We start from the raw sequence: 21,218 nt of genomic DNA, 5'->3' as shown, positions 1-21,218 counted from the left end.
TATACAGATAGAGCCGGACACATTTCCTGTATACAGGGCACATCCCTCCTCCTGTAGTATATACCGATAGAGCCGGACACATTTCCTGTATACAGGGCACATCCCTCCTCCTGTAGTATATACCGATAGAGCCGGACACATTTCCTGTATACAGGGCACATCCCTCCTCCTGTAGTATATACAGATAGAGCCGGACACATTTCCTGTATACAGGGCCCATCCCTCCTCCTGTAGTATATACAGATAGAGCCGGACACATTTCCTGTATACAGGACACATCCCTCCTCCTGTAGTATATACAGATAGAGCCGGACACATTTCCTGTATACAGGGCACATCCCTCCTCCTGTAGTATATACAGATAGAGCCGGACACATTTCCTGTATACAGGGCACATCCCTCCTCCTGTAGTATATACAGATAGAGCCGGACACATTTCCTGTATACAGGGCACATCCCTCCTCCTGTAGTATATACCGATAGAGCCGGACACATTTCCTGTATACAGGGCACATCCCTCCTCCTGTAGTATATACAGATAGAGCCGGACACATTTCCTGTATACAGGGCACATCCCTCCTCCTGTAGTATATACCGATAGAGCCGGACACATTTCCTGTATACAGGGCACATCCCTCCTCCTGTAGTATATACAGATAGAGCCGGACACATTTCCTGTATACAGGGCACATCCCTCCTCCTGTAGTATATACAGATAGAGCCGGACACATTTCCTGTATACGGGGCACATCCCTCCTCCTGTAGTATATACCGATAGAGCCGGACACATTTCCTGTATACAGGGCACATCCCTCCTCCTGTAGTATATACAGATAGAGCCGGACACATTTCCTGTATACAGGGCACATCCCTCCTCCTGTAGTATATACCGATAGAGCCGGACACATTTCCTGTATACAGGGCACATCCCTCCTCCTGTAGTATATACCGATAGAGCCGGACACATTTCCTGTATACAGGGCACATCCCTCCTCCTGTAGTATATACAGATAGAGCCGGACACATTTCCTGTATACAGGACACATCCCTCCTCCTGTAGTATATACAGATAGAGACGGACACATTTCCTGTATACAGGACACATCCCTCCTCCTGTAGTATATACAGATAGAGCCGGACACATTTCCTGTATACAGGGCACATCCCTCCTCCTGTAGTATATACAGATAGAGCCGGACACATTTCCTGTATACAGGACACATCCCTCCTCCTGTAGTATATACAGATAGAGCCGGACACATTTCCTGTATACAGGGCACATCCCTCCTCCTGTAGTATATACAGATAGAGCCGGACACATTTCCTGTATACAGGGCACATCCCTCCTCCTGTAGTATATACCGATAGAGCCGGACACATTTCCTGTATACAGGGCACATCCCTCCTCCTGTAGTATATACAGATAGAGCCGGACACATTTCCTGTATACAGGACACATCCCTCCTCCTGTAGTATATACCGATAGAGCCGGACACATTTCCTGTATACAGGACACATCCCTCCTCCTGTAGTATATACCGATAGAGCCGGACACATTTCCTGTATACAGGGCACATCCCTCCTCCTGTAGTATATACCGATAGAGCCGGACACATTTCCTGTATACAGGACACATCCCTCCTCCTGTAGTATATACAGATAGAGCCGGACACATTTCCTGTATACAGGGCACATCCCTCCTCCTGTAGTATATACAGATAGAGCCGGACACATTTCCTGTATACAGGGCACATCCCTCCTCCTGTAGTATATACCGATAGAGCCGGACACATTTCCTGTATACAGGGCACATCCCTCCTCCTGTAGTATATACAGATAGAGCCGGACACATTTCCTGTATACAGGACACATCCCTCCTCCTGTAGTATATACCGATAGAGCCGGACACATTTCCTGTATACAGGGCACATCCCTCCTCCCCTGTAATAAAGGGCTGCTTGGCGTTGCCCGGGCAGACAGCTCTTCAGTCTCCTCCACAGTAACCGCAGAATGTCCGCTCTGTGCGGCTACAGCGGAACAAAAAACCCTCCGGGTCCTGAGGGGTTAAAGGGAAGACTTAAAGGGTTACTCCCGGTGCAGCAGGCTATCCCCATCCCCAGGGGTCGGGGGTGACTATAATATGGGAGGGGTCTGACCGCTGGGACCGCCATCAGTTTCTGTGGAGCCCCCTGCAGGTGGAGCAGGTGCACTGCCGACTACATCTACACCGGGGCCTCTTACCTGCTGATGTGAAGGAGGCCTCCATCCCGGCAGCTTCTCATCACATCACCGGAAATAAGAAGCAGTGAAGAAAAGAAGTGTTACTGAAGGACCTGGGATGATGTCACCACCATGTGATTTATCTGGAGGCGGAGTTTAGAATTAAAGTGATGAAGGACCTGCAAAGACGTCAATGTCATGTGACCTGTTATTAAGGGGGCGGAGCTCATCAGGGAAGAAAAAAAGTGGTGGTGAAGGACCTGGGATGACACTACAGTCATGTGACATGAGGGGCGGAGCTGAGCAGTACGAGGCTTTATCACAGGCGGTGCAGCTGAAGCAGCAGGTAGACGGCGGGTTCTGAGCGGGAGACACCGGAAGTGGGTGTGCAGCGCTGATCTCTGCCCGGTACAGAGGATATATATATATGTATATACAGCCCTCGCTGACTGTGGCCCCAGGATACATTCACACCGACCCTGTATACAGAGGATATATATATATATATACAGCCCTCGCTGACTGTGGCCCCAGGATACATTCACACCGGCCCCTGTATACAGAGGATATATATATACAGCCCTCGCTGGCTGTGGCCCCAGGATACATTCACACCGGCCCTGTATACAGAGGATATATATATAGCCCTCGCTGACTGTGGCCCCAGGATACATTCACACCAGCCCCCATATACAGAGGATATATATATATATACAGCCCTCGCTGACTGTGGCCCCAGGATACATTCACACCGGCCCCTGTATACAGAGGATATATATATATATATATATATATATATATATATATACAGCCCTCGCTGACTGTGGCCCCAGGATACATTCACACCGGCCCCTGTATACAGAGGATATATATATACAGCCCTCGCTGGCTGTGGCCCCAGGATACATTCACACCGGCCCCTGTATACAGAGGATATATATATATATACAGCCCTCGCTGACTGTGGCCCCAGGATACATTCACACCGGCCCTGTATACAGAGGATATATATATATACAGCCCTCGCTGACTGTGGCCCCAGGATACATTCACACCGGCCCCGTATACAGAGGATATATATATATATACAGCCCTCGCTGACTGTGGCCCCAGGATACATTCACACCGGCTCCTGTATACAGAGGATATATATATATATACAGCCCTCGCTGACTGTGGCCCCAGGATACATTCACACTGGCCCCTGTATACAGAGGATATATATATATACAGTCCTTGCTGACTGTGGCCCCCAGGATACATTCACACCGGCCCCTGTATACAGAGGATATATATATATATACAGCCCTCGCTGACTGTGGCCCCAGGATACTTTCACACCGGCCCCTGTATACAGAGGATATATATATATACAGCCCTCGCTGACTGTGGCCCCAGGATACATTCACACCGGCCCTTGTATACAGAGGATATATATATATACAGCCCTCACTGACTGTGGCCCCAGGATACATTCACACCGGCCCCTGTATACAGAGGATATATATATATACAGCCCTCGCTGACTGTGGCCCCCAGGATACATTCACACCGGCCCCTGTATACAGAGGATATATATATACAGCCCTCGCTGACTGTGGCCCCAGGATACATTCACACCGGCCCTGTTTACAGAGGATATATATATATACAGCCCTCGCTGACTGTGGCCCCAGGATACATTCACACCGGCCCCTGTATACAGAGGATATATATAAATATATATATATACAGCCCTTGCTGACTGTGGCCCCAGGATACATTCACACCGGCCCCTGTATACAGAGGATATATATATATATATACAGCCCTCGCTGACTGTGGCCCCAGGATACATTCACACCGGCCCCTGTATACAGAGGAGATATATATATATACAGCCCTCGCTGACTGTGGCCCCAGGATACATTCACACCGGCCCCTGTATACAGAGGATATATATATATACAGCCCTCGCTGACTGTGGCCCCAGGATACATTCACACCGGCCCCTGTATACAGAGGAGATATATATATATATATACAGCCCTCGCTGGCTGTGGCCCCAGGATACATTCACACCGGCCCCTGTATACAGAGGATATATATATATACACTGCTCAAAAAAATAAAGGGAACACTTAAACAACACAATGTAACTCCAGGTCAATCCCACTTCTGTGAAATCAAACTGTCCACTTAGGAAGCAACACTGAGTGCCAATCAATTTCACATGCTGTTGTGCAAATGGGATAGACAACAGGTGGAAATTATAGGCAATTAGCAAAACACCCCCAATAAAGGAGTGGTTCTGCAGGTGGTGACCACAGACCACTTCTCAGTTCCTATGCTTCCTGGCTGATGTTTTGGTCACTTTTGAATGCTGGCGGTGCTTTCACTCTAGTGGTAGCATGAGACGGAGTCTACAACCCACACAAGTGGCTCAGGTAGTGCAGCTTATCCAGGATGGCACATCAATGCGAGCTGTGGCAAGAAGGTTTGCTGTGTCTGTCAGCGTAGTGTCCAGAGCATGGAGGCGCTACCAGGAAACAGGCCAGTACATGAGGAGACGTGGAGGAGGCCGTAGGAGGGCAACAACCCAGCAGCAGGACCGCTACCTCCGCCTTTGTGCAAGGAGGAGCACTGTCAGAGCCCTGCAAAATGACCTCCAGCAGGCCACAAATGTGCATGTGTCTGCTCAAACGGTCAGAAACAGACTCCATGAGGGTGATATGAGGGCCCGACGTCCACAGGTGGGGGTTGTGCTTACAGCCCAACACCGTGCAGGACGTTTGGCATTTGCAAGAGAACACCAATATTGGCAAATTCGCCACTGGCGCCCTGTACTCTTCACAGATGAAAGCAGGTTCACACTGAGCACATGTGACAGACGTGACAGAGTCTGGAGACGCCGTGGAGAACGTTCTGCTGCCTGCAACATCCTCCAGCATGACCGGTTTGGCATTGGGTCAGTAATGGTGTGGGGTGGCATTTCTTTGGAGGGCCGCACAGCCCTCCATGTGCTCGCCAGAGGTAGCCCGACTGCCATTAGGTACCGAGATGAGATCCTCAGACCTCTTGTGAGACCATATGCTGGTGCGGTTGGCCCTGGGTTCCTCCTAATGCAAGACAATGCTAGACCTCATGTGGCTGGAGTGTGTCAGCAGTTCCTGCAAGACGAAGGCATTGATGCTATGGACTGGCCCTCCCGTTCCCCAGACCTGAATCCAATTGAGCACATCTGGGACATCATGTCTCGCTGTATCCACCAACGTCACGTTGCACCACAGACTGTCCAGGAGTTGGCAGATGCTTTAGTCCAGGTCTGGGAGGAGATCCCTCAGGAGACCGTCCGCCACCTCATCAGGAGCATGCACAGGCGTTGTAGGGCGGTCATACAGGCACGTGGAGGCCACACACACTACTGAGCCTCATTTTGACTTGTTTTAAGGACATTACATCAAAGTTGGATCAGCCTGTAGTGTGTTTTTCCACTTTAATTTTGGGGGTGACTCCAAATCCAGCCCTCAATGGGTTGAAAAATTTGATTTCCATTTTTTTATTTTTGTGTGATGTCAGCACATTCAACTATGTAAAGAACAAAGTATTTCAGAAGAATATTTAATTAACTCAGATCTAGGATGTGTTATTTTTGTGTTCCCTTTATTTTTTTGAGCAGTGTCGATACATATATACACTGCTATAAAGGAGTAGTGACCACAGACCATTTCCTTGTCCTCACCCTTTTTGGCTGGTGTTTTGCATTTTGTCATTGCTCTTGTTGGGGTGTAACGTTACATTACCCTACTTCGTGAGATTTCCCTACCTCCTAACTTCCGGTCGCACCGCTAATGACGTGAGGAGGCGTTCCTGAGTTTTGACAATCTGCGCATGCGCAAACGGACAGTTTATGGAAAATCTCAGTGGAGTTCATCTACACACCGGGACACTGCGCATGCGCCGGAGAGCCTCAGTAGGGAAATATTATGGCCCAGTGCGCAAGCGCGGCTAACTCCCGAAGATCCATCCGATCTCCGTGCCTGCGCAGTGTGGGGATAGGGAGATCTCATGGCCATATTTTCTGTTAAATATATATATATATCCATAATTTTTTATCTATAAATTTATCCACACTTTGCACATCCCTGCACTTTTAACAGAAAATATGGCCATGAGATCTCCCTACCCCCACATTGTGCAGGTGCGGAGATCGCATGGATCTTCTGGAGTTAGCCGCGCTTGCGCACTGGGCCGTAATATTTCCCTACTGAGGCTCTCCGGCGCATGCACAGTGTCCCGGTGTGCAGATGAACTCCACTGAGATTTTCCATAAACTGTCCGTTTGCGCATGCGCAGATCGTCAAAACTCAGGAACGCCTCCTCACGTCATTAGCGGTGCGACTGGAAGTAAGGAGGTAGGGAAATCTCACGAAGTAGGGTAATGTAACGTTACAGGGGCAAAACCTCCGACCGCTAGAATTGTCGGGGGTCCCAAATGATGTATATAGGTGAGCGCTCGGAGAGCTGACACAGACACACTGCTGAATCAGATTCTCTCCTTTATTCCACACAAGCAGACATCTTTATAACACCACAGATAATCACAGATAAATCTGGCCTCCGCCAAAGGGGGTGGAAATCGAAACTAATGATTTGATTCGTTATTCATAAAAGGCAATACTTCCGCACCGTACTAACAGAATTCTAATAATTTAAAAGTTTCTGCAGCAAGATCTGCATTCTTCAGCAGCACATCTCTAAACTCAGAAGGAACATAACTCTCTCTTGTCTGTCAAACTCTGATAAGACCTTGACCTTGCAGCTAGAAACATTTCATCTATATACACAGAGACTCCCTACATCCTGCCAGCTGGTTCTTTAATTTTTCCACATGTGTACAAGATTGAAGAAATACTCATACAAAATGGATTCTCATCCCTCACAATTCCCCCATTTTGAGATATCTTGGAACTGACGTCTTAACCCAGAGGTACTTCAGGTGGGACAGGTCCAACTGCCAGCCGGAGGCCAGATTCCCTCTCAGGTATCGATGCAGTTCCCAAGACCTCTCAATAAGGGCTTGTTCACACGACCGTTGCCCCTCCGTGCCCATGCTGTGGACCACAAATTGCGGTTCGCAATGCACGGGCACTGACTGTGGGCCAGCCGCATGCGGATCGCGGACCCATTCATTTGGTCGCCTTTTGTTAGACAAACTGCCAACAAGACATATGTATAAATTCTTTAAAAGTCAAAGGGACTGCCAGATAAGGCAGAGTTCTTGTACTGACGGGACTGTGGGCACAGATCCAACAGAAAAGATGGCGTGGTGTTAAACAGGCAGGAAGTGCTCAAACCCATATGCAGTTGTGCATGTATATACAGGGGAGGCCCGTTGCTAATGGCGATCCCCAGCAAAAATGCATACAGTGGAGGATGCCCGCAGCGGACCACAATAAACATCCTACACAAGATAGCAATTATGTGGATGTAATAACCAATATAATAATATTAGCAAAGACAGGTGCACTCTGCGGTCTTACTAAACCCTCAAACTGATTTTAAAATTGAGAGATTAGCCAACATATCCTGCAGGATTTGCTCCCCTGTATATATGCACAGCTGCATATGGGTTTGAGCACTTCCTGCCTGTTTCACACCGTGCCATTTTTTCTGTTTGTATATATAGAGATGCCTGGAGGTGTATAAACACCAATTGAAATGTGCCTGTTTTCCATCTACAGGTTACATTTAGGTGCACCTGCGAGGCCTCGGCCATACCAGCCAGTCTTGAGTGGGACTCGCAGACTCCTCCCTCCTCCCATTGCTAGCATGGCTACATGCTGGAGGTAACTGGAGTTGCCTGGCCATAGAAATATGCTGAGGTTGAACCTGTGTTAATATGCCCTGTATGTCATGAGGTGTTTGTACAATCACCGGGTAGTGTAACACAATGTCAGAGGCTTTTTCTATCATTGCCTGCACTGCCGCTACCGTCCTGACACAGGAGGGGGCGCCTCTGGTGACAGGGTCTAATCTGGCTAAAAAGTACGCCACTGGGCGCTGGCGGTCACCATGTTTCTAAGTCAGTACAGCCATGCTGTGACCCTGCATTTCTGAACAGAACCAGTTAAATTCCTCGTCATATTTTGGAATACCCAGGGCTGGGGCCAAGGTTATGCACAGCTTCAATGTATGGAAATTATTCACTGCCTTTTCCGTCAGGTGAAATGGGTCAGATCACAGACAATCATACAGAGGCTGCATTAACATGGAGGCATGTCTAATCCAGGGGCGACAGTATGACACCGGCCCCGTAGGCTTTGTGCTCCTTTGGGCAGTTGTATCCTTTCAGCAGCCTCCTTTCTTTCTGGGGTTAGGTGGTAAGCTTCATGGGAGAGGCAGTGTCCTAGAAATACAACCTTGTTTTTACAAAACTGCAGCTTCTGCTTTGAGGCTTTACTCTCATTCTGATGCAGGAAAATTAAAAGAGCAAATCATCCACGTGTTGTAACAGGACCACTGAGCCGGGCAGTGCCCAGTCTGTAAGGACAGATTGCAGAGCCTGTGTATACATGGTCGGGGAGTTCTCAGCTCCCTGAGGCAGGACGGTCCAGGTATACTGGTTACCCGTAAATGTAAAGGCAAACAGATACTGACAATCAGGATGCAGCGGGACACTAAAGAAAGCATTTGCCAGGTCTATCACAGTGAAACACGTGGCAGTGGATGGAACTTGTGACAGTAAGGAATGTGGGTTTGGCACTACTGGAGTCACCTTGTTAACTTCTCCAAGATCATGAACCATCCTGTAACTGACAGGCTGTCCCTTAGCTGGTTTCTTCTTTATTGGGAACAGTGGGGTATTAGCTGGAGATACTGTTTTTATCAAAACACCAGCCTGGAGAAAAGCATCAATTTGACTGGCCACTGCTATCTCCTGGGCATGACTGAGGGGGTACTGCTTTGCTTGAGGGGCCTGACATCCTGGCCTGAGATGCACCATAGCCGGAGACACAGGGACTCTTCCAATGTCTGTGTTAGATGTTGCCCACAAATCCTTTGGTACCACCTCAAGAACAGCCTGGTCTACAAGAGTTAATTCTGACGGTTCAGTCTCAGGCTGGGCCAGTGTTGCTATTAAGGGACATAATACTTCCTTTGGGGAACTTCTGTACTGTCTTTTATCTTTAGTTTAGCTGTCTCAGATGCACAGACAAAAACTGTTTCTCCTGTAAATCCCACAGCCGGTACATAACAAGAGGTTAACTGATGTGGCCGCAAGGAATTCCGGTCTACTACTGTTTTGGGTGCCCCTGTGTCAACCTGGAATGGTACTGCCTTTCTGTTGCCTATGGATACGGGTAGATGAAGTTGAGGGCCCTTTTCTTCAGTTTTTGCGAGCAGGGTGTTGCCTATTTCCTAGCAGGGGGTAAAAGTGGAGGTCTGTTGATCTTTACTGTCAGTATCAGTGGGCGCCTCCCGTTGCCGATGCGGAGCGCGGCAATCTCGTTTTATGTGGCAAGGTTTCCCACAGTTAAGGCTACTTTCACACTCACGTTTGGTGCGGATCCGTCTTGTATCTGCACAGACGGATCCACAACGATAATGCAAACGCTTGTATCCGTTCATAACGGATCCGTTTGCATTATTCATAAAAAAAAAAGTCGAAGTCAAAACGGATCCGTCTTGACTTACATTGAAAGTCAATGGGGGACGGATCTGTTTTCAATTGCACCATATTGTGTCAGTGAAAAACGGATCCGTCCCCATTGACTTACATTGTAAGTCAGGACAGATCTGTTGGGCTCCGCATCGTCAGATGGTCACCAAAACGCTGCAAGCTGCGTTTTAGTGACCATCTAAAAAACGCAACTGAGACCAAACGCAGCTAAATTGATGCATTCTGAACAGATCCTTATCCATTCAGAATGCTTTTTGGCTGAACTGATCCGTTTTGGGCCGCTTGTGAGAGCCCTGAAATGGATCTTACAAGCGGACCCAGAAACACCAGTGTGAAAGTAGTCTAAAACATCTGAAATCTCTACGGGATGTTTGTTGCTGTCCTTTGCCCTGATTGACATACTTGACTGTAGCCCCTGAATTATTTTTCATTTTCAGTTCTAAACCTTTTGCAGCATCAATCAATCAGGGCAGTGGAGTGACTCGCCATTCAGGTTTACAGGGTTTTATCTTGGCTTGCAGAGTAGGTCTCAAGCCTTCCATAAATGCTGATGTCAACATTTTCTCACCCATTGGTCAAGTCTGATCCCACCCCATGTCAGTCCAAATAGTCCGAAGTCCAGCTGCATACGTCTCTACTGTCTCTTGAGGTCCCTGAACTACGTCTTTTAGACTCCTGGAACTCTCATCTTCTTTTGCCCATTCTGTGAAAACTCGGATAAACTCTGCCCCTGATGGTAGAGTTTTCTCCCAGTCTTCTAGAGCAGTATTTCCCAACCAGTGTACCTCCAGCTGTTGCAAAACTACAACTCCCAGCATGCTGGGAGTTGTAGTTTTGCAACAGCTGGAGGCTCACTGGTTGGGAAACACTGTTCTAGAGACAAAATGTCAAAAGCCCTCCTCCTATGTTCAGTCAGGAAAGGGTCCACAACCTGATACTGGGATTCCCCTAGTTTCAGTAACATTAAGTCCTTCAGGTCAGCCCAGGTAGCTCTGTATGTTGACTGAATCTGTTGTAACATCCTGGCAGTGGGCATTGGTCTTATCAGAGGATCTGGGAGTCTAGTCAACATTCCTAATTGGCATTTTGGACTCCAAGGGTGATATTCTGTCACAGTAACATAACCATACTGTCCTGGGGCTTCGGGAGCCATAGAGGTGGATGAGTCCGTGATATTTGTCTTGGGTGTCTGAGTAGGTAGGATTCTAGTCTTAGCCAATACAGGATAAATGCCTGCTGGTTTCTGGGATCGACGTGTCCCACAAACCTTACAAGTGTCTGTCCAGTCTGGGTTCTGATTTCCACAGACGTTACACGTCCTTCCCTCTGGTCCACTCCTGGACTCTCTAGTAGGGGCACTGGCCAGGAAGTATGGAGGTGGCGTATCTCAGACTTCTCACATTTCTTTTTCTGAGTATACAACAATCTACCTCGTACAACATCTCCAACATTTTGTCCACATTCTTCAAACCCTCTTTACCTCCCCTTTCCTTCACCAATGTTTTGGCTGTCCTATAACTAAAATTATTCCCCATTGCTGTAGCAGAACAACCATAGAAAGTAACAAAATTCAGATGTCTATTTCCTTAGTTTCCTCAGAGCTTCCTCACTATATTCACCTAGTGTACTCTGTTTCTCAGATTTTTTTATACAAATCAAATGTCTACAAACCGGTCATCTGAGTCCAAGGACTTTGATTTCCCTTGCTATAAATGTTCTGCAATTTTCCAAACACAATAAAGAACAAACAAGATGTATACCGTGACTCCTAAAGCCAGACAAAAAAACATCCCAATCAAAGTTACTGATCAGAAATTAAACCCAACAATCATATGTACAGTCGTGGCCAAAAGTTTTGAGAATTACATAAATATTGGAAATTGGAAAAGTTGCTGCTTAAGTTTTTATAATAGCAATTTGCATATACTCCAGAATGTTATGAAGAGTGATCAGATGAATTGCATAGTCCTTCTTTGCCATGAAAATTAACTTAATCCCAAAAAAACCTTTCCACTGCATTTCATTGCTGTCATTAAAGGACCTGCTGAGATCATTTCAGTAATCGTCTTTTTAACTCAGGTGAGAATGTTGACGAGCACAAGGCTGGAGATCATTATGTCAGGCTGATTGGGTTAAAATGGCAGACTTGACATGTTAAAAGGAAGGTGATGCTTGAAATCATTGTTCTTCCATTGTTAACCATGGTGACCTGCAAAGAAACACGTGCAGCCATCATTGCGTTGCATAAAAATGGCTTCACATGCAAGGATATTGTGGCTACTAAGATTGCACCTCAATCAACAATTTATAGGATCATCAAGAACTTCAAGGAAAGAGGTTCAATTCTTGTTAAGAAGGCTTCAGGGCGTCCAAGAAAGTCCAGCAAGCGCCAGGATCGTCTCCTAAAGAGGATTCAGCTGCGGGATCGGAGTGTCACCAGTGCAGAGCTTGCTCAGGAATGGCAGCAGGCAGGTGTGAGCACAGTGAGGCGAAGACTTTTGGAAGATGGCCTGGTGTCAAGAAGGGCAGCAAAGAAGCCACTTCTCTCCAAAAAAAAACATCAGGGACAGATTGATCTTCTGCAGAAAGTATGGTGAATGGACTGCTGAGGACTGGGGCAAAGTCATATTCTCCGTTGAAGCCTCTTTCCGATTGTTTGGGGCATCTGGAAAAAGGCTTGTCCGGAGAAGAAAAGGTGAGCGCTACCATCAGTCCTGTGTCATGCCAACAGTAAAGCATCCTGAGACCATTCATGTGTGGGGTTGCTTCTCATCCAAGGGAGTGGGCTCACTCACAACTTTGCCCAAAAACACAGCCATGAATAACAACAATTCCAAAAACAGTTTGGTGAAGAACAATGCATTTTCCAGCACGATGGAGCACCGTGCCATAAGGCAAAAGTGATAACTAAGTGGCTCGGGGACCAAAACGTTGACATTTTGGTCCATGGCCTGGAAACTCCCCAGATCTTAATGCCATTGAGAACTTGTGGTCAATCCTCAAGAGACGGGTGGACAAACAAAAACCCACTAATTCTGACAAACTCCAAGAAGTGATTATGAAAGAATGGGTTGCTATCAGTCAGGAATTGGCCCAGAAGTTGATTGAGAGCATGCCCAGTCGAATTGCAGAGGTCCTGAAAAAGAAGGGCCAACAGTGGAAATACTGACTCTTTGCATAAATGTCATGTAATTGTCGATAAAAGCCTTTGAAACGTATGAAGTGCGTGTAATTATATTTCACTACATCACAGAAACAACTGAAACAAAGATCTAAAAGCAGTTTAGCAGCAGACTTTGTGGAAACTAATATTTGTGTCATTCTCAAAACTTTTGGCCACGACTGTATTTTCAACTTTCAAGGTTATTTATCAATATGGACTCGACTGTAAAAGGACTTTATACATATGTTCCTTCAACAATCTGTCTTATATCTGTGCGTCCCAGTCTGGACTATCCAAGTTGCCAAGAGATCAATGAAGTGTCCTTTAGTCCAGTGTTTCCCAACCAGTGTGCCTCCAGCTGTTGCAAAACTACAACTCCCAGCATGCCCGCACAGCCAAAGGCTGTCCGGGCATGCTGGGAGTTGTAGTTTTGCAACAGCTGGAGACACACTGGTTGGGAAACACTGCTTTAGTCGATCCTCACGTTGAGTGCCAAGTTTTACACATAAGCATACATCTTTATGAGCTGTTTGATGCGTGCTTGAGAATCTTCCGCCCCCTGCCACACTTGATTTTGGAATAAAGCTGCTGTTTTTTCACACACTGGTGAGTGCCGCTGTTTATCTTCTTCCTAATACCAGTACTACATATATTCACCTGCTACGTTCAGCTGTGCACCACCGATCGTGTGTGTCCTCGTCACCCGTGAGAGCCGCGTTGACTGCCGGCACTGATTGTCTGTGTGGCTGTGCCGCCCCCTACCTCATCTGTGTGCATACATCTTTATAACACTACAGATAAACATAGAAAAATCAGGCACCCCACCAAGGCGGTGGAAATCGAAACTAGTGATTTGATTAGTTATTTATATAAGGTAATACTTCCGCACCATATGAACAGAATTTTTAATGGTTAAAACCTTCTACAGCATCTTATCTCAAGGTAAGCATTCTTTAGCAGCACATCCCGAAACACAGCGAGAACATAACTCTCTTGCATGTCAAACTCTGATAAGGAAGCGGCTACCTTGGCTTTGTAGATAGAACTCCCCACATCCTTCCAGCTGGCTCATTAATTTTAATTTTTCACATATGCACAAGATGGAGGAAATACTTATACAAAATGGATTCTCATCCCTCACATTACACGCTGAAACAAGTAGTGCCACCATGACGTGGCAACAGCATGAGAAGTCAACACAGTGGCTCAGTCACAGAATGGTGAGGTTGGGAATTGCATGAGGAATCGTATGTGTCGTGAACACAGTGATCCAGTCACAGAGTGATGAGGGTGGGAATCACATGAGTCGTCAACACAGTGGCCCAGTCACAGAGTGATGAGGGTGGGAATCGCATGAGGAATCACATGAGTCATCAACACAGTGGCCCAGTCACAGAGTGGTGAGGGTGGGAATCACATGTGTTGATAACACAGTGGCCCATTCACAGAGTGGTGAGGGTGGGAATCGCATGAGTCATCAACACAGTGGCCCAGTCACAGAGTGGTGAGGTGGCAGCAGCATGAGGAGACCACAGAGTGGCCCAGTAACAGAATGTTGAGCTGGCAGCAGCATAAGGAGAAAACAGAGTGTTGAGGTGGCAGCAGCATGAGAAGACCACAGAGTGGCCCAGTAACAGAGTGTTGAGTTGGCAGCAGCATGAGGAGACCACAGAGTGATGAGGTGGCAGCAGCATGAGGAGACCACAGAGTGTTGAGGTGGCAGCAGAATGAGGATACCACAGAGTGATGAGGTGGCAGCAGCATGAGAAGACCACAGAGTGTTGAGGTGACAGCAACATGAGGAGACAACAGAGTGGCCCAGTAACAGAGTGTTGAGTTGGCAGCAGCATGAGGAGACCACAGAGTGATGAGTTGGCAGCAGCATGAGGAGACCACAGAGTGATGAGCTGGCTGCAGCATGAGGAGACCACAGAGTGTTGAGGTGGCAGCAGAATGAGGAGACCACAGAGTGTTGAGGTGGCAGCAGCATGAGGAGACCACAGAGTGGCCCAGTGACAGAATGTTGAGCTGGCAGCAGCAGGAGGAGACCACAGAGTGATGAGGTGGCAGTAGCATAAAGAGACCACAGAGTGGTGAGGTGGCAGCAGCATGAGAAGACCACAGAGTGTTGAGGTGGCAGGAGAATGAGGAGACCACAGACTGGCCCAGTGACAGAGTGGGGAGGTGTGGGGCAGTACCAGCTGAAGATGGTGGGTGGCAGTAGGAGCACCTGGCAGCAGCTGTGTGGCATTATCAAAATAGTAGCTGAAGCAGGTAGCCAGAAGAAACAGGTCTCTTTTGACAAAGTTTGGGTGTGGCACCATCGATGATCTAATCTGATGCATCATGCTCTGGTGTGTGGAAATCCTGGCTGATCCGCTCATGATTCATCTTCACAAAAGGTCAGTTTCTCCACATTTTGGGTGGCTAGGCGAATTATTCTTGTGGTAACTGGCCCCCACCGCACTAAACACCCACTTTGATGCCACACTACTGACAGGCAGGAAAGCTTATCCAGGGCAAACCCGGCCAGTTGCGGCCACAAATCGAGTTTGGCTGCCCAGTAGTCCAGGGGATCTTCGATATGGGGTGGCAGGGTGCAGTCCAAGTATGCCACAACCTGCTGGTTCAGGTTCTGCTCCATGTCTAGCTGCTGGTGAGTAGTTTCTTCACTAGGTGGGTGAAGAAAACTGCTCATCAGCGACTCTAGACTTGTTGCTGCTGATCGAGCTGGTACTGCTCCTGCCCCCCCCTTCCCAGCAGCCATGGCAGTGGAACGTGAACACAGAGGGTCCCCCTGGTCATACCTTATTGAGGATGGGCGATGGCGCACATAGGTAGCATCCAACTGACTACATAGGATGTCTTAATAGTAGTTCAAGTTCACTGGGTGGAGAAAAGTCCTCTATTTTGGACCGGTAGCGAGGGTCTAACATGGTGGAGAGCCAGTAGCCATCCCTCTGACAAATGGTGACAATTTAGCTGTCACTATGCAAGCAACTGAACATGCATCGGGCCATTTGCGCAAGTGACTCGGAGGGACTCCCTGCCTCCATCTTCACTGCATACTGCCATGGTGTGTCTGCCTCGTCTTCCTCATCGCCCTGTAGCTCCTTTTCTGTACGCATTGCTTGTGCTTGAATGTCCTTCTCCTCTAGTTCAGCCCCCACAGGGCTCATGTGGCCGTGAGATGTTCCCTGGCCAGCCAGATTTAGCAGCATCTGTTCCAGGACATGAAGCAGTGAAATGGCGTTGTATATCCCGTAGTCCTGGTGACTGACAAATAAAGTGGCCTCCTCAAAGGGCCAGAGCAAATGGCAGGTGTCACACATGATGCAGTGAGTGAAGCTGAAAGTAAAAGCAGGTTTTACCTGCGATTATTCCCGACTCGATTTCTAACAGTGATATCTCCTGTTTATCTTGGACTAATGCTCTCATTTTGGAATGCCAGCTTTCAAAGAAGACCAGTTGTATGCCTCTAGCTGCTACAATTCAGGAGATAGCAGCTAAAGCAGTCATCACCCCCTCTTTCTCCCCCTTGGGGAGAACAGTTAAGTACTTTTTCCACAGCCCGAACTGAGCTCCGGCAGAATAGTTAGGTGCTTAATCTTCACGCTGCTTCTTCTTGTGTATAATCTGTAAAAAAAACAAATAAAAATAATTGCAACATTTCAAGTCTTAATCATTTATTTAACCCATCACGGCATTTTCTCTTAGGTTACTTTCACACTGGCGTTTTGGCTTTCCGTTTGTGAGATCCATTCAGGTCTCTCACCAGCGGTCCAAAACTGTTCAGTTTTGCCCTAATGCATTCTGAATGGAAAAGGATCCGCTCAGAATGCATCAGTTTGCCTCCGATCATCTCCATTCCGCTCTGGAGGCGGACACCAAAACCAGGGGTGTGGAAATAAATTAAAAAAACTACTTGTTGAAGGACTAAAGCGGGGGCTCGATCTACAATAAATAATAATTTTAAATAATTTTAAATCAAAACCATATTTCAATGCACCGCCACGCTTCCTTATGCAGGTGGCTGGCTTGCGTTCCAGTCTTTGTGGTGTAAAATGACTCTAAGTTTGGTCCTCGTTCGCACCCGATGATTCTGTCCATAATGCACTACATCACGGCTGGCTCACTATGTTGTGGGGTAGGAAGGGGCGTGACGATCCATTGAAGTGAATGGCACCGTAGCCACAGCCGCAGGCGATCGGATGCACGGGATCGCAAAGCACAATTATGCCTAATGTCAGGTCAAAATGCTGCTTGCAGCATTTTGTTTGGACTGGACCGCAGGCATAATGTGCCTTGCGATCCTGTGCAGCCGATCGCATTGCAGCCGTTGGACATGGTTATGGTGCCAATCACTTCAACAGGCCACTACGCCCCCTCCTGCCCCACAATATAGTTAGCCAGCCGCAATGCTGTGCAGTGCATTCTGGACAGAATCAGGCCGTAATGCACTGCCTGGTGTGAACGAGGCCTTAATGGGATCACAGCTCACTGTCAGAGGTCGGGTGCTGGGAATGTTTCTACAATGTTTGCATTGGTGGGCAGTGCGCCCTCCCCCCTCTCCCCAGTATTAAAATCATTGGTGGGCAGTGTGCCCTTCCCTGGTATTAAAATCATTGGTGGGCAGTGCGCCCTCCCCCCTTCCCAGTATTAAAATCATTGGTGGGTGGTGGGCAGTGCGCCTTCCCTCCCCCGTATTAAAATCATTGGTGGGCAGTGCGCCCTCCCCCTCCTTCCCAGTATTAAAATCGATGGTGGGCAGTGCGCCCCCCCGGTATTAAAATCATTGATGGGCAGTGCGCCCTCCCAGTCTTCCCAGTATTAAAATCATTAGTGGGCAATGCGCCGCACAGACCTGTGAGTTACAAGAAGAAGGAGCGCCGGGCGGCCACAGCACATGTAAGTATAATGCTGCTGAGTAACTGACCATGGCAGACAGGACTTCAGTAGCGTCCTGGCTGCCATGGTAACCGATCTGAGCCCCAGCATTACACTGCTGGGACTCCGATCAGAACTGCCGCTGCCACCAATGAAAGAGGGGGGAGGGCGCACTGCCCACCAATGATTTTAATACCAGGGAGGGGGGGGGGGGGGCGAGGGTACACTGCCCACCAATGCAAACATTGTAGAAACATTCCCGGTACCCGACCTCTGACAGGGAGCTGCCATCCGCGCAATTAACCCCTCGGTTATATCTCCATCACCATGGGAACACCTCGGGTTTAGAATATACCATCGGATAAGAGTTTTCTCCAATCCAATGGTATATTTTAACTTAAAGCGTCCCCATCACCATGCCTCGCCACACCCAGCTCGTCGCCGATCCACTGCTCCGGTAAACAAAGCCATCTCAGCCCTGCTACTTTAAGCTACTGAACAAACTACCTGCCCGGCGCCCAGAACTGCATGTCCCGGGCGTCGGGCGATACGATTTCCACACCCCTGCCTGCAGCGTTTTGCTGTCCTCTTGACGAAACTGAGCCAAATGGATCGGTCCTGGCACACAATGTAAGTCAATGGGGATGGATCCGTTTTCTCTCACACAATCTGGCACAATAAAAAACGGATCAGTCTCCTATTGATTTTCAATGGAGTTCATGACGGATCCGTCTTGGCTATGTTACAGATAATACAAACGGATCCGTTCATGACGGATGCATGCGGTTGTATTATTGTAACAGAACCGTTTTTGCAGATCCATGACGGATTCGCCCAAAAGGCAAGTGTGAAAGTAGCCTTATATCAGTACACTGTCAGTTAGCTTGTTTCGCCATCCTCCCTCTATTTTGTCTCTGAACAAAGAGATATATCTCTGTGCAGACTCAAAAACAAAATATGTGTGTAGCCATGCCAACTCATACCAAGCACAGAAACTGGGAGAAGCTGGAGGCTTACCTATATGAACAGTCAACGCCCCGCTTAAAGTGACCATCAGTTAAAGGCTATGTGTCTATGAGAGAAGCAATCTAATGATTGCTTGTTATTGTTCCCTATGGAAGCTATTAAAAAGTGTAAAAAAAAAAAATGTTTTAAAGAATATTAACATAAAAAATATAAAAATTCAAATCAGCCCCCTTTCCCCGCCAAAAAATACATAAACAATAAAAAGATAAACATCATAGGCATCAACATGTGCGAAAACATCATACTATTAAAATAAAAAATATCCCATACGGCAGTGAAACAGAAAGGAAAGTCAAAATGGCCAATTCGCCATTTTTTGGTCACTTCACCGCCTACAAAAAATTTGAATCATAAATAATTATAAAAAGTACAGATTGCACTGCAAAAAATTAGATCCTCACACAGCTCCATACACATAAAAATAAAAAAGTTATGGGGGTCAGAATATGGTGATGGAAAGAAAGATTTTTATTTTCTCCCAAGTTTTTATTTAATTTATTTTTTCAGAAGAAAAGAAAAATGTAAATGTGGTATCACTGTAATTGTTCTGATCCGAAGAATGAAGGAAACAAGTCAGTTTTATCTCATAAGGAACACCGTAAAAACAAAACCTATAAAACTATATAAATGTGGTATCACTGTAATCGTACTGACCCGGAGAATGAAGAGAACAGATCAGTTTTATCTCATAGGGAACACTGTAAAAACAAAACCCATAAAACTATATAAATGTGGTATCACTGTAATCGTACTGACCCGGAGAATGAAGAGAACAGGTCAGTTTTATCTCATAGGGAACACCGTAAAAACAAAACCTATAAAACTATATAAATGTGGTATCACTGTAATCGTACTGACCCGGAGAATGAAGAGAACAGATCAGTTTTATCTCATAGGGAACACTGTAAAAACAAAACCCATAAAACTATATAAATGTGGTATCACTGTAATCGTACTGACCCGGAGAATGAAGAGAACAGGTCAGTTTTATCTCATAGGGAACGCTGTAAAAACAAAACCCATAAAACTATATAAATGTGGTATCACTGTAATCGTACTGACCCGGAGAATGAAGAGAACAGGTCAGTTTTATCTCATAGGGAACGCTGTAAAACAAAACCTATAAAACTATATAAATGTGGTATCGCTGTAATCGTACTGACCGGAGAATGAAGAGAACAGGTCAGTTTTATCTCATAGGGAACGCTGTAAAAACAAAACCCATAAAACTATATAAATGTGGTATCACTGTAATCGTACTGATTTGGAGAATGAAGAGAACAGGTCAGTTTTATCTCATAGGGAACGCTGTAAAAACAAAACCCATAAAACTATATAAATGTGGTATCACTGTAATCGTACTGATTTGGAGAATGAAGAGAACAGGTCAGTTTTATCTCATAGGGAACGCTGTAAAAACAAAACCCATAAAACTATATAAATGTGGCATCACTGTAATCGTACTGACCGGAGAATGAAGGGAACAGGTCAGTTTTATCTCATAGGGAACGCTGTAAAAACAAAACCCATAAAACTATATACACTTAGGTCCATAAATATTGGGACATCGATACAATTGTAACATTTTGGGCTCTATACACCACCACAATGTATTTGAATTGAAACAAACAAGATGTGCTTTACCTGCAGACTGTCAGCTGTAATTTGAGGGCATTTACATCCAAATCAGGTGAACGGTGCAAGAATTACAACAGTTTGCATATGTGCCTCCCACTTGTTAAGGGACCAAAAGTAATGAGACAATTGGCTTCTCGGCTGTTCCATGGCCAGGTGTGTGTTATTCCCTCATTATCCCAATTACAGTGAGCAGTTAAAAGGTCCAGAGCCTGTGGTCTTGTACCTGCCCTGACTCACCCTCATATAACCCTAAAACCTTCCAATGGGTTTCCCCTAGTAAAGGTTCTTTAGGGGAGAGATAATGGGTAAAGAAACAAAACACAACACAAAATTACTATAAATCCTAGATATACAGGATGAAAGCCAATATATGCTACAAAAACAATGATTCACTATGCACCAAATGAACCCGATACTGGGTATAGATAGTTTAGCTAGCCAATAGCCCCAACAGCCACGTCATTCAGGAGTGGCCTTAATTCTGCAACCAACTCGTTCACCAGTGGCCTTGTCCTTCTATAGGTTATACATAATTTATACAGCGTGTCCAGATATCACTGACCTATAATAATGCACTTAGATAATATAAGATGCTCAACTAAGCACGTATCCACCTAATTT

At 46.6% G+C, this 21,218-nt stretch overlaps 3 protein-coding genes across 4 annotated transcripts in view; 1 reads left to right on the top strand and 2 right to left on the bottom strand.

The window, feature by feature from the left end:
• LOC120998353 (zinc finger protein 501-like) overlaps positions 1–2,329 on the bottom strand; it is a 75,843-nt gene extending 73,514 nt beyond the window's left edge. For both annotated transcript variants that reach the window (XM_040429019.1, XM_040429018.1), the window contains exon 1: positions 2,242–2,329. In XM_040429019.1, coding sequence (XP_040284953.1) covers positions 2,242–2,266 — 25 coding nt within the window. In that variant the 5' untranslated portion in view covers positions 2,267–2,329. The remainder of the gene's footprint in view (positions 1–2,241) is intronic.
• LOC120998324 (aspartic and glutamic acid-rich protein-like) overlaps positions 1–21,218 on the bottom strand; it is a 2,513,920-nt gene that overhangs the window by 322,496 nt on the left and 2,170,206 nt on the right. The window lies entirely within an intron of this gene.
• Positions 1–21,218, top strand: part of LOC120998305 (gastrula zinc finger protein XlCGF26.1-like) — a 4,064,644-nt gene that overhangs the window by 2,780,183 nt on the left and 1,263,243 nt on the right. The gene's annotated exons all lie outside the window — the stretch shown is intronic.

The sequence above is a fragment of the Bufo bufo genome, chromosome 4 (assembly GCF_905171765.1).
Source record: "Bufo bufo chromosome 4, aBufBuf1.1, whole genome shotgun sequence".
Classification (NCBI taxonomy): domain Eukaryota; kingdom Metazoa; phylum Chordata; class Amphibia; order Anura; family Bufonidae; genus Bufo; species Bufo bufo.
Note: the sequence above shows the minus strand (reverse complement) of the source record. Positions and strands in the feature narration are given on the sequence as shown.